Here is a 15,070-nt window from a genome sequence, read left to right on the forward strand (position 1 = left end):
ATTTAAAAAATAGAGGCAGCTCACTGGTAAGTGCTGCTATTTGAGCTATTTTTAGAACAGGCCAGCGGGCGACTCATCTGGTCCTTACGGGCTACCTGGTGCCCGCGGGCACCGCGTTGGTGACCCCTGGTCCACACCTTTAAGTCAGGACTTTGGGAAGGTCATTCTAAAACCTTCATTCTGTCACAGGGTGTTGGTGACAAACCCCAAGATGCAGAGAAGGCAGGATTTGTGCGGGAAAACATGATTTAATGTCCGTAAAATACAATAAAAAACACAAACCAGGAACCAGGAGACAGGAAACAGGATGTCAGGCAATCAGGAACTAGAAGACGAGGTACAAAAAGACAGCAAGCTACAAACAGCTACAGAATGCAGTTTACCGCTATCGCATACAGCTACACAAACATCCACAAGTCTAAGCGACAATACTCCAGCACTACTGGAGTGCAATGCAGGTCTAAATAGCAGCTGGCTGATTGACACCAGGTATTAACTAACCACGTTAAACCCAGATTCCGAACTAACAAAGGTCTTAACTCATTCTCTTTCTATGCCACATCAATGTGGAATGCGCTCCCAACAGGTATAAAAGAAAGGGCATCTCTATCCTCCTTCAAAACCGCTATAAAAGTTCACCTCCAAGCAACTACAACCCTAAACTAACACCCTCCCCGGATTGCTAATAATCAAATGTAAACAATCAAATGCAGATTCTTTTTCTTATGCCTTCTGATCTCTCTCTCTCTCTCTCTCTCTCTCTCTCTCTCTCTCTCTCTCTCTCTCTATCTCTCTATGTCCACTACCCCCACCCCCCCACCCACCCCCCCTACCCCCCCACCCCTCCACACTCCTGATTGTAAATAATGTAAATAATTCAATGTGATTATCTTGTGTGATGACTGTATAATGATGATAGTATATATGATAGTATATATCTGTATCATGAATCAATTTAAGTGGACCCCGACTTAAACAAGTTGAAAAACTTATTCGGGTGTTACCATTTAGTGGTCAATTGTACGGAATATGTACTTCACTGTGCAACCTACTAATAAAAGTCTCAATCAATCAATCAATCAATGGCCAGGTGCCAATCAGCCACAGCTGAGGGGACACAGCCCTCAGAGAGACAAACAGGAAACTGAACCAATGACAGGAAATAAACACAGAGGAAAAACTAAAACTTAACCAAACTGTCAGGGACAAGCCTGACACATTCTAGCCTGATTTAGCCATTCCTTTACCACTTTTGAGGTGTGTTTGGGGTCATTGTCCTGTTGGAACACCCAACTGCGCCCAAGACCCAACCTCCGGGCTGATGATTTTAATTTGGAGCTAATCCTCCTTTTTCATTGTCACATTTAAAGCAGCAGTTCCATTGGCAGCAAAACAGGCCCAGAGCATAATACTACCACCACCATGCTTGACTGTATGAATGGTGTTCCTGGGATTAAAGGCCTCACCTTTTCTCCTCCAAACATATTGCTGGGTATTGTGGCCAAACAGCTCCATTTTGTTTAATCTGACCACAGAACTTTCCTCCAGAAGGTCTTATCTTTGTCCATGTGATGTCAAATAATACTTTAACCCTTGTGTGGTGTTCATATTGTTGTTACTCAGCCATCGTTTGTGGGTCTGATGGACCCATTGCATTTTGTGGCATTTAAAGGCCTACTGAAAGCCACTACTAGCGACCACGCAGTCTGATAGTTTATATATCAATGATGAAATCTTAACATTGCAACACATGCCAATACGGCCGGGTTAACTTATAAAGTGACATTTTAAATTTGCCGCTAAACTTCCGGTTCGAAACGCCTCTGAGGATGACGTATGCGCGTGACGTAGCCCGGGGAACACGGGTATGCCTTCCACATTGAAGCCAATACGAAATAGCTGTTTTCATCTCATTCTGGGTGTATTCTGGACATCTGTGTTGGTGAATCTGTTGCAATTATGTTCATTGCATTATGGAGAAAGAAGCTGAGCAAGCAAAGAAGAAAGTTCTCGGTGCAAAGCGGACGTATTTTGCGAAGGAAGTCAGCAGCAACACAACACAGCCGGTGTTTCATTGTTTACATTCCCGAAAGATGCAGTCAAGATGGAAGAACTCGGATAACAGAGACTCTAACCAGGAGGACTTTTGACTTCGATACACAGACGCCTGTAGAGAACTGGGACAACACAGACTCTTACCAGGATTACTTTGATTTGGATGACAAAGACGCAGACGTGCTACCGTGAGTATGCAGCTTTGGCTTCCAAACATTTGATCGCTTGACCGTATGTGCGCGTCACGTACGTAACTTTTTAAAAATATATAAGCTTTATGAACCTTGGGTTAGGTGAACAGTCTTTTGGGCTGAGTGATTGTGTGTGTTGATCAGGTGTTTCAATTGTATTGGCGTGTTCTATGGAGCTAGGAGCTAGCAGAGGAGCTAGGAGCTAGCATAACAAACACATAGGTGTTTTTATGCAGGATTAATTTGTGGCATATTAAATATAAGCCTGGTTGTGTTGTGGCTAATAGAGTATATATATGTCTTGTGTTTATTTACTGTTTTAGTCATTCCCAGCTGAATATCAGGTCACCCCCGGCTCTCACAGCATCTTCCCTATCTGAATAGCTTCAACTCCCCACTAGTCCTTCACTTGCACTTTACTCATCCACAAATCTTTCATCCTCGCTCAAATTAATGGGGAAATTGTCGCTTTCTTGGTCCGAATCTCTCTCACTTCATGCGGCCATCATTGTAAACAATAGGGAACTTTGCGTATATGTTCAACTGACTACGTCACGCTACTTCCGGTAGGGGCAAGCCTTTTTTTTATCAGATACCAAAAGTTGCGATCTTTATCGTCGTTGTTCTCTACTAAATCCTTTCAGCAAAAATATGGCAATATCGCGAAATGATCAAGTATGACACATAGAATAGATCTGTTATCCCCGTTTAAATAAAAACATTTCATTTCAGTAGGCCTTTAATGCCTCACAATCAAACAATTTTATGGTCAAATACTGAACAGATGTTTACCTTATCCCAACAAACATCTGTTCAGTATTTGAACATAAAAGTGTTTGATTGTGAGGCATTAAAAGCCACAAAATGCAAGGGGTCCATCGGACCCAAAAACGCTGGCTGAGTAACAACAATATGAACGTTGCACGGAACATTTCTCTGCCAGTTTCTGCATCTCACAGGGATTTTTCTTTTGTGTTTCTGCACCTGCGCTTCCCACACAAGGTTGCAACATTGTTTGTCAACACTGTCTGCTCTCATTTTCTCGCACATTTCAGCCTCTGATGTTCTGTGTACCTACACACTGTCCTCCTCCTGTCTAGGCCTGCTGTGTGTGTGTGTGTGTGTGTGTGTGTGGTACACAGAACATCAATTTCCACACTTCTATTAGCCCCGGGTCCAGTGGACCCCGGACATCTTCTATGTAATATAAATGTGTAGGGGGGGGGTGTGGTCATTAAATATGTATTCTGATATATGTTCTTCACAGAAAATGAGCCAAAGTCGGTGAGTCTCAGTTTGAAAAATTTAAGTAATTGTATCATTTTTCTTTTAATAAAAAATGAAAAGGGGTCCCACAGACCCGAACAGCACACAAGGGTTAAGTACATATCTCACTCTCTTTCATTTCATCAGGAGCTGTGAGATTGGCACAAGGTCAAAGTACATATGCATGTTTTCTTTTAGATCAGGTTTAGATGCGTTGTCATCGTATTATGCTAACACTAAAGGGAGTTACTTGTTGAAGGATGCAGCTTGCTTAGTTTGGCGGGAAAGAGAGGAAAACCCATAAAAGGACAATGTCTGACCGTCAGAAAAAAGAAAACGGTGGTTCCATGTGGACCTCAATTTTAAGGCTCATTTCGAGTACAGTATTGGGGAAAAAAATGCACATTAGGAGTGTCCCCATACAACTTTTTCACTTGGAATATGATAGGAATATTGGATCCTTGAGTATTCGCCAATACCGATATTGATCTGATACATACTTGTATTATTTTGTAGTGTGGAATGCTAGAGAAGGTTTGATCAAGTGAAATTAGTCAAACAGAGAACAATGGTAAGTATGAAAAATACTAAGCTATTTCTTATTAACTGTCTGGAATGGACTTATGGTTGAAGTGGAGTGGTAATTGTTGTTTGATGACACCTAGTGCTCACCATTACTCATGAAGTTAAGCGCATGATGCAATAAATAGAATGATGCGGACACGTTTGTTACTGGACACTTTCTAATGCGCTTGTGCCTTGAAGACTTAGTATGTGCAAGTAATATGCAACTATGACTATTGGATACTTGTCTATATGTGCTGTTTTAGACTGTAATATTGTTCAATTTAGGACAAATGTCTAGCGTGTGGGCTATTGTGTGCTTGGCTGTTGTGTAGCTGCTAGCTAAACAATCTTCTGTAAATGACTTGACTAAAATACAAGATGAGAATAAACTTTGTGTGCTTGTTGGAGGACATTTGTTTGTACGTTTGTAGTTGATATTTGTCACTTTGCTGAAGAAATGAGCAGCACAAATGAACTTGCCTTCTAATGGCCGCACATTGACGATGCCTTTATTAGCCTTTAATGTGTGTGTTTATGTTGTGTGGGGAGTATCAAGAAGAAATGGAGCAAGATGACGCTTTCCCCTGCGGTGTATTTCCTGCTGAGGGACTTGTTTATGAATGACCTGTTGATTGTTGATTTAATGGAGTCCGGAGGGCTTCCGGAATGATAAATGCTCTTCTCCAGCTCTCCGAGGAGAGCTTCCAGCAGCAGTAATGTGCTTCCATGCAGGGCGCAGCACCAAAGGGAAGGCCACATGTCGACAGCTGTCATGGCCGCCTTATTAAGGTGATTCAATAAAAACAGAGGAAGCAGGACAGGCTGGAAGTCAGCATTGGAAGAGAAGGCTGACGTGTTTTGTGGAGGGCTGGCTATTTTATAAAGAACAAGTGATAAGTAAATGATAAGATGCAGATTCAAACTTTACGGTAAATCTACAGGTGTGTGTGTGTGTGTGTGTGTTCTTCTATTTCTACCCTTCTTGAGACATCAACAAGGAAAAGTAGCTTCCATATGAGGACCGGTGAACAAGTTAGGACCGAAATCATGGTCCCAATACTGAAAAGCATTGCATAAATACAAACAAAAAATTCAAAAAAAAAAAAATTAACTAAAAGCTTACCTTTTTTATATTTGCATAATATGTATATATTATTAATGTTGTAAATACACATCTTTATATATCTAGCAAGGCTGGTCCTAAAGAGGGAGGCATTTTTCTCAGGTCTCAAGAAGGTAACAAATACAAGAATGTGTGGGTGTGTATGTGTGTGTGTGAGTGTGTTGTATTTCTACCCTTCTTGAGACATCAACAAGGAAAAGTAGCTTCCATATGAGGACCGGTGAACAAGTTAGGACTGAAATCATGGTCCCAATACTGAAAAGCATTGCATAAATTCAAACAAAAAATTCAAAAAAATAATAATTAACTAAAAGCTTACCTTTTTTATATTTGCATAATATGTATATATTATTAATGTTGTAAATACACATCTTTATATATCTAGAAAGGCTGGTCCGAAAGAGGAAGGCATTTTTCTCAGGTCTCAAGAAGGTAACAAATACAAGAATGTGTGTGTGTGTGTATGTGTGTGTGTGTGTGTGTGTGTGTATGTGTGTGTTGTATTTCTACCCTTCTTGAGACATCAACAAGGAAAAGTAGCTTCCATATGAGGACGGGTGAACAAGTTAGGACTGAAATCATGGTCCCAATCAGGAAAACCAAGCATCAAGGGTTGGAATTAGGGGTTAAATCACCAAAAATTATTCCCGGACGCGGCCACCGCTGCTGCTCACTGCTCCCCTCACCTCCCAGGGGGTGATCGAGGGTGATGGGTCAAATGCAGAGAATAATTTCGCCACACCTAGTGTGTGTGTGTGACTATCATTGCTACTTTAACTTCACTTTTTAAAGAGGTAAGCATTTTCCCCAGGTCTCAAGAAGGTAACAAATACAAGAATGTGTGTGTGTGTGTGTGTGTGTGTTCTTGTATTGCTACCATTCTTGACACATCAACAAGGAAAAGTAGCTTCCATATGAGGACCGGTGAACAAGTTAGGACCAAAATCATGGTCGCAATACGAAATAACATTGCATCTAATAGAGAATGTCCCTGTGGAGAGGCGGGGCCGGCAGGCCGACAGCGAGCCAGGGCACACCGGAGCCCGCTCCAAGATGGCGGCGAGGAGGCGTGGACGGCGAGCGAGCAGCGAGGCGGGGCGCGCCGGGCTCGACGCCGCAAACAAGATCAGGTGCGTGAATCGCGCACCTGGGCACAATTGAGTAATCCCCTCTCAGTGTGTAAAAGGGTGGCAGCCGAGAACGACGGGGCAGGAGGAGTTGGAGAGCGAACAGCAACACATGCAGCGCGGAAGAGAGCGAGAGGCAGACGCAGACGACGCGGAAGGCTGAAAAGCGAACCGAGGGGCGAGCAGTGAAAGCGGAAGAGCTGAAAAGCAACGCCGCAAGAGACTACACCTGCTCGCAGAATGTCTGTGCTTGGTGGTCCTCGGAACCCCCACGGCGGCTTGAGACTGGCACAGTCTCATTTGCAACCCTGGTGGTGAAATCTGGGTGGTCCCACAAAGGAGGGATTTTTCCAATTGACTGTGTTGCTTTTAAAAGTGCTCCCCCCTCTGGTCAACTTATGTAATAACAAGTGTAATACATTGAAAACAAATTGTACATAGAGAAGTATTGTAATAACTTGAAGTGATTAATGAAGATTAAAAACCAAACCTTTTTTTTTATATTTGCATAGTATGTATATATTATTAATGTTGTAAATACAACTCTTTATATATCTAGAAAGTGTGGTCCTAAAGAGGGAGGCATTTTTCTCAGGTCTCAAGAAGGTAAGAAATACAAGAAAGTGTTGTGTGTGTGTGTGTGTGTGTGTGTGTGTGTGTGTGTGTGTGTGTGTGTGTGTGTGTGTGTGTGTGTGTGTGTGTGTGTGTGTGTGTGTGTGTGTGTGTGTGTGTGTGTGTGTGTGTGTGTGTGTCAGGTCTACTCACCACCATGCCAGTCTTCAGTAGCAAGTAGTGCACAGTCTGTGTGACATCAGCAGCATGCATCAAGTTGTGGTAAGGGTTCTTATGCTTGCTGTATCCTACTTCCAGAGCCTCCACAAAAGACACCACTGCAGAAATTGGGATCTGGTAGCAAAAAAAACAACTTTACACCCTTTTCTTCTATGGTGATGACATTCAGAATAATAGTTTCAGAGGATGACAATCAATGTCTCGTTACAGCAGGAAATTAGAAGTACTGGTCTTAATTCTTACAAAAACATTATTCAAAGATCTTGTATGTGACAGGAGCACTATGATGTGTTCAAGGACCCACTAGTCAAATATTCTACATTTGACAGTAACACCTATGTTGTTTAAGATATACTGCAACAAAGCTAGTCAAAGATCCTACGTAAGACAAGTGCAGCTACTTTTAAGCATCTACTATAGTGTCAAACTGACTTTTAAAGACCCTCTCAATGCTAGCATCATCCTGATGTTTTCAAGGCAAAAATAATAATAATAATACATTTTATTTGGTATGGCGCTTTTCAGTGTACTCAAAGACGTTCACTCGTCAAAGATCCGACGTAGCAATCAGCTACTTTTTCAAGACCGAGTGCAAAAAAACGACTCCAAGATTCTACATGTGAAAAGTGTGCTTTGATGTTTTTAAGGATTTAGTTCAAAAACCAGTAGGAAAAAGTAAAACATCCATCCATCCATCCATCTTCTTCCGCTTATCCGAGGTTGGGTCGCGGGGGCAGCAGCCTAAGCAGGGAAGCCCAGACTTCCCTCTCCCCAGCCACTTGGTCCAGCTCCTCCCGGGGGATCCCGAGGCGTTCCCAGGCCAGCCGGGAGACATAGTCTTCCCAACGTGTCCTGGGTCTTCCCCGTGGCCTCTTACCGGTTGGACGTGCCCTAAACACCTCCCCAGGGAGGCGTTCGGGTGGCATCCTGACCAGATGCCCGAACCACCTCATCTGGCTCCTCTCCATCCAACACACTATATTGCCAAAAGTATTTGTCCACCTGGCTTGACTCACATATGAAGTTGAAGTGCCATCCCAGTCCTCACCCATAGTGTTCAATATGACCGTTTGCAGCTATTACAGCTTCAACTCTTCAGGGAAGGCTGTCCACAAGGTTGCAGAGTGTGTTTGTAGGTATTTTCCACCATTCTTCCAAAAGCGCATTGGTGAGGTCACACACTGATGTGGGTGGAGAAGGCCTGGCTCTCAGTCTCCGTTCTACTTCATCCCAAAGGTGTTCTATCGGGTTCAGGTCAGGACTCTGTGCAGGCCAGTCAAGTTCATCCACACCAGACTCTGTCATTAATGTCTTAATGGACCTTGCTTGGTGCACGGGTGCACAGTCATGTTGGAAGAGGAAGGGGCTCGCTCCAAACTGGTCCCACAAGGTTGGGAGCATGGAATTGTCCAAAATGTTTTGCTATCTTGGAGCATTCAAAGTTCCTTTCACTGGAACTAAGGGGCCAAGTTCAACTTCTAAAAAACAACCCCACACCATAATTCCTCCTCCACCCAATTTCACACTCGGCACGATGCGGTCCGAAATGTAGCGTTCTCCTGGCAACCTCCAAACCCAGACTGGTCCATCAGATGGAAAAGTGTGACTCATCAGTCCAGAGAAGGCGTTCTCCACTGCTCTAGAGTCCAGTGGTGATGTCCTTTACACCACTGCATCCCACGCTTTGCATTGGACTTGGTGATGTATGGCTTAGATGCAGACGCTCGGCCATGGAAACACCTTCCATGAAGCTCTCTGCGTACTGTACGTGGGCTAATTGGAAGGTGACATGAAGTTTGCAGCTGTGTAGCAAGTGACTGTGCAGAAAGTCTTTGCACTATGCTGACCTCTCTGGCAGTTCACCTGGCCTACCACTTGGTGGCTGACTTGCTGTTGTTCCCAAACTCTTCACTTTTCTTAGAATAAAGTTGACTTTGGAATATTTAGGAGCGAGGACATTTCAGGACTGGATTTGTTGCACAGGTGGCATCCTGTGACAGTTCCATGCTGGAAATCACTGAGAGCGGCCCATTCTTTCACACATGTTTGTAGAAACAGTCTCCATGCCTAAGTGCTGGATTTGATACACCGGGCCAAGTGATTAGGACACCTGATTCTCATCATTTGGATGGGTGGCCAAATACTTTTGGCAATATAGTGTATGTGTGATCTGCTGTTTCTAAGACATGCAGCAAAACAAAGATCCTTTCCATGACAGGAGCAATCTGCTGTTTTAATGATTTTTTTTTTTTTACTACAAGTCAAATATTTTTCATATGAGAGGAGCACTGAGCATTTTTTTTTCATATTTTGCAAAAACATTTGTCAAAGATCCTCTATATCAGTGGTCCCCAACCACCGGGCCGCGGCCCGGTACGATTGGTACCGGGCCGCGCAAGAAATTAAAAAAAATTAAATAAAAAATAAAAAATAAAAAAATAAAAAAAATTTAAAAAAAAGTTTTTTTTGTTTTTTTTTAAATTAAATCAACATAAAAAACACAATATATACATATTGTGTATGTGTATGTCAATATAGATCAATACAGTCTGCAGGTATACAGTCCGTAAGCACACATGATTGTATTTCTTTACGGGGGAAAAAAATAAAATAAAATTACAATTAAAAAAAAACAAAAACAATTTTTTTTTTTTTTTTTTTAAATTAAATCAACATAAAAAACACAATATATACATATTGTGTATGTGTATGTCAATATAGATCAATACAGTCTGCAGGTATACAGTCCGTAAGCACACATGATTGTATTTCTTTATGAGAAAAATAAAAATAAAAAAATCCCCCCGCCCCCGGTCCGTGGGACAAATTTTCAAGCGTTGACCGGTCCGCAGCTACAACAAGGTTGGGGACCACTGCTCTATATGACAGGAGCAATCAGCTACTTATATAAGGAAAAGTGCAGACACTCTCGACAAATATTCTACATTTTGACATAAAATTGTGATTTTCTGTTTTTAAGCATTTACCGCAAAAAAACAACAGTAAAATAGTCAGATATCCGACGTATGACAAGAGTGCTCCGCTGTTTTAGGGCTCTACTGCAAAAATGCTTTTCAAAGATCCTCTATGAGAGGAGCACTCAGTATTTTTAACTATATTGCAATAGAGTCAAAGATCTTCTGCATGACAGAAAAATAGTCCAAGATCCTCTCTGCATGACGGGAGCACTCTTCAGTTTTAGAAACACGTGTCAAAGATCCTCTGTACGTTTCCATCAAAGTGTTGCTAAACAAAAGAGGAGTGGAGACAGTCTAACATCGTCAATGAGCTGCTAGTTCAACACCATTTCACCAAATGTCGCCCACAGCAAGCGAGGCTGCTGGTGGGAAATGGATTGTGCTTATTTAGGTTGTGATGACGTATTCATGCCAGCTTCACTGCTGCCATCATTTACAAACCCCGTTTCCATAGGAGTTGGGAAATGGTGTTAGATGTAAATATAAACGGAATACAATGCTTTGCAAATCATTTTCAAGCCATATTCAGTTGAATATGCTACAAAGACAACATATTTCATGTTCAAACTCATAAACATATTTTTTTTGTTGCAAATAATCATTAACTTTAGAATTTGATGGCAGCAACACGTGACAAAGAAGTTGGGAAAGGTGGCAATAAATACTGATAAAGTTGAGGAATGCTCATCAAACACTTATTTGGAACATCCCACAGGTGAGCAGGCTAATTGGGAACAGGTGGGTGCCATGATTGGGTATAAAAGTAGATTCCATAAAATGCTCAGTCATTCACAAACAAGGATGGGGCGAGGGTCACCACTTTGTCAACAAATGCCTGAGCAAATTGTTGAACAGTTTAAGAACAACCTTTCTCAAGCAGCTATTGCAAGGAATTTAGGGATTTCACCATCTACGCTCCGTAATATCATCAAAGGGTTCAGAGAATGTGGAGAAATCACTGCACGTAAGCAGCTAAGCCCGTGACCTTCCATCCCTCAGGCTGTACTGCATCAACAAGTGTGTGTAAAGGATATCACCACATGGGCTCAGGAACACTTCAGAAAACCACTGTCAGTAACTACAGTTGGTCGCTACATCTGTAAGTGCAAGTTAAAACTCTCCTATGCAAGGCGAAAACCGTTTATCAACAACACCCAGAAACGCCGTCGGCTTCGCTGGGCCTGAGCTCATCGAAGATGGACTGATACAAAGTGGAAAAGTGTTCTGTGGTCTGACGAGTCCACATTTCAAATTGTTTTTGGAAACTGTGGACGTGGTGTCCTCCGGACCAAAGAGGAAAAGAACCATCCGGATTGTTCTAGGCGCAAAGTGTAAAAGGCAGCATGTGTGATGGTATGGGGGTGTATTAGTGGTCAAGACATGGGTAACTTACACATCTGTGAAGGCACCATTAATGCTGAAAGGTACATACAGCTTTTGGAGCAACATATGTTGCCATCCAAGCAACGTTACCATGGACGCCCCTGCTTATTTCAGCAAGACAATGCCAAGCCAGGTGTTACATCAACGTGGCTTCATAGTAAAAGAGTGCGGGTACTAGACTGGCCTGCCTGTAGTCCAGACATTGAAAATGTGTGGCACCTGCAATGTGAGAAGGGAGACCCCCGGACTGTTGAACAACTTAAGCTGTACATCAAGCAAGAATGGGAAAGAATTCCACTTCAAAAATGTGTCTCCTCAGTTCCCAAACCTTTACTGAGTGTTGTTAAAAGGAAAGGCCATGTAACACAGTGGTGAACATGCCCTTTCCCAACTACTTTGGCACGTGTTGCAGCCATGAAATTCTAAGTGAATTAATATTTGCAAAAAAAACCCATCAAATATGTTGTCTTTGTAGCATATTCAACTGAATATGGCTTGAAAAGGATTTGCAAATCATTGTATTCCGTTTATATTTCCATCTAACACCATTTCCCAACTGATATGGAAACAGGGTTTGTACTAGCACGCCACGCCACTTAAAGTGACGTGGCGTCCGCTATGAGATGCAGATCAAAATGAACTTCACAGAAGTCAAAGCTTCTTGGTAACAACCCTTCATTTTTCCATGGACGCCACACAAAAGTTGAGTTCTTACCTTGAAGCGACTGATGAGGTCGTATCTGGTGAGCAACTCGTAGAAAATGAACTTAAGCGCGTGGTCGCCACTGGCCTCGTTGAGCGCGAACACGTCAAATGACCACTTGTCAACATTCTGCGGGAGAGAACAGGACTTCTCATCATAATGTTTGTCCATCACGTTCAAATTGTGTCATCATACAAGCTGGAGAACTTTTTTTTCTTTTTTTTTCCATATGTGGCTTCTAGAAATGGTGTCATTTATTATCTGCCAGCTTGGATGTGATTGGAGGGCAGGTGTTAATACCTTGAGCACAGATATAACGGAGGGGGGGTAGCTGAGTCCCACCAAATTGGAGGTGCGGCGGTACATCCTGTTTGGATGAGATAAAACACATCAAACACACACACACACACACACACACACACACACACACACACACACACACACACACACACACACACACACACACACACACACACACACACACACACACACACACACACACACACACACACACACACACACACACACACACACACACACACACACACACACACACCAAGCGTAAACACTGAAGCGGCCCCTAACCACAGCCCAGGTGGTTTCCCGCTAAGGTCTCAATTCTACACTCAACTGTGACTGAAGATAAAAAGGATGATGAGTAAAGCGTCGGGATTTTTGTTTTCAAAGTCTCATATTATTGTATTTTTGAAAGTGTCAGAGGTACACAATATATTGGAAGTTAAATCTAACCTTGATGCTGGAATGTAGACCCTTTAAAGGGGTCTTATTATGCAAAACCATCTTTTCTTATCTGATAGTAGCTGGGTTTGTGTATTTTGGATTCCCATAAGTCCTTCAAATAGAATAGAAAGTACTTTATTGATCCCTGGGAGAAATTCAGCACCACAGTTTGCTCACAATAAACACTTGGGTATTTTTTACATGTGAATAATATAAATACAGTCTATTATACAGCATTATTCACACGTGAATAATATAAATACAGTCTATTATACAGCAGTATTCACATGTGAATAATATAAATACAGTCTATTATACAGCATTATTCACATGTGAATAATATAAATACAGTCTATTATACAGCATTATTCACATGTGAATAATATAAATACAGTCTATTATACAGCATTATTCACATGTGAATAATATAAATACAGTCTATTATACAGCATTATTCACATGTGAATAATATAAATACAGTCTATTATACAGCATTATTCACATGTGAATAATATAAATACAGTCTATTATACAGCATTATTCACACGTGAATAATATAAATACAGTCTATTATACAGCAGTATTCACACGTGAATAATATAAATACAGTCTATTATACAGCAGTATTCACACGTGAATAATATAAATACAGTCTATTATACAGCATTATTCACATGTGAATAATATAAATACAGTCTATTATACAGCATTATTCACATGTGAATAATATAAATACAGTCTATTATACAGCATTATTCACATGTGAATAATATAAATACAGTCTATTATACAGCATTATTCACATGTGAATAATATAAATACAGTCTATTATACAGCATTATTCACATGTGAATAATATAAATACAGTCTATTATACAGCATTATTCACATACGAATAATATAAATACAGTCTATTATACAGCATTATTCACATGCGAATAATATAAATACAGTCTATTATACAGCATTATTCACATGCGAATAATATAAATACAGTCTATTATACAGCATTATTCACATGTGAATAATATAAATACAGTCTATTATACAGCATTATTCACATGTGAATAATATAAATACAGTCTATTATACAGAATTATTCACATGTGAATAATATGAATACAGTCTATTATACATTCAAGTAAAATGTGAAATAAACCATGGTGGAGAAATGTATAAAACCTGGGCCTGTGCAATTATTTTGACTTGGGGGGGCCAAATTTATATATATATATATATATATATATATATATATATATATATATATATATATATATATATACCGTAATTTCTGGACTATAAGCCGCACCTGACTATAAGCCGCACCAGCTAAATTGAGGGGAAAATACAGATTGCTCCATATATAAGCCGCACCCGACTATAAGCCGCAGGGTTTTGATGTGTAATTAGCGTAGTATATAGGGGTTCCTGCTACCACGGAGGGGATTGTCGGGACAGAGATGACTGTTTGGGAACGCAAAGCGTCCCATTTATTAACAATAAATCTTTCAATCATTCAATCAAACTTTCACATCTTTGACATGGCGAACAGCATTCGTGCAGAGTACAAATAATACAACGGTGCAAAGTAATACAAAGTGCTCGCCTGTACGTTATCAAAATAACCAGCCTACCGGTATATGAAAAGTCAGTCTTTAATCATTGTGTCATCGTCTTCCTCCTGCGTACTAAAACCACCGAAATCCTCTCCGTCGGTGTCGGAGAAGAACAGGCCGTATATAAGCCGCACCCTTGTATAAGCCGCAGGGACCAGAACGAGGGGGAAAAGTAGCGGCTTATAGTCCGGAAATTACGGTACATTAGTATACATACATACACACACGTGTATATATATTAGGGCTGTGAATCTTTGGGTGTCAAACAATTTGATTCAATATCGATTCTTGGGGTCACGATTCGATTCAAAATCGATTTTTTTTAAATTCAACACAATTCTCGATTCAAAAACGATATTTTCCCGATTGAAAAGGATTGTCTATTGATGGAATACATAGATTTCAGCAGGATCTACCCCAGTCTGCTGACATGCAAGCAGAGTAAAAAGCTTTTATAATTGTAAAGGACAATGTTTTATCAACTGATTGCAATAATGTACATTTGTTTGAACTATTAAATGAACCAAA

General features: G+C 41.0%; 1 protein-coding gene across 7 annotated transcripts in view; it reads right to left on the reverse strand.

Moving 5' to 3' along the window:
• pde1cb (phosphodiesterase 1C, calmodulin-dependent b) overlaps window positions 1–15,070 on the reverse strand; it is a 264,072-nt gene that overhangs the window by 33,788 nt on the left and 215,214 nt on the right. For all 7 annotated transcript variants that reach the window (XM_062023723.1, XM_062023722.1, XM_062023728.1 and 4 more), the window contains 3 exons: window positions 12,486–12,552; window positions 12,198–12,314; window positions 7,095–7,235 (listed from right to left, as the gene is read on the reverse strand). In XM_062023723.1, the coding sequence (XP_061879707.1) occupies window positions 7,095–7,235; window positions 12,198–12,314; window positions 12,486–12,552 (325 nt within the window). The remainder of the gene's footprint in view (window positions 1–7,094; window positions 7,236–12,197; window positions 12,315–12,485; window positions 12,553–15,070) is intronic.

Source organism: Entelurus aequoreus, linkage group LG16, assembly GCF_033978785.1.
Source record: "Entelurus aequoreus isolate RoL-2023_Sb linkage group LG16, RoL_Eaeq_v1.1, whole genome shotgun sequence".
NCBI classification, from domain to species: domain Eukaryota; kingdom Metazoa; phylum Chordata; class Actinopteri; order Syngnathiformes; family Syngnathidae; genus Entelurus; species Entelurus aequoreus.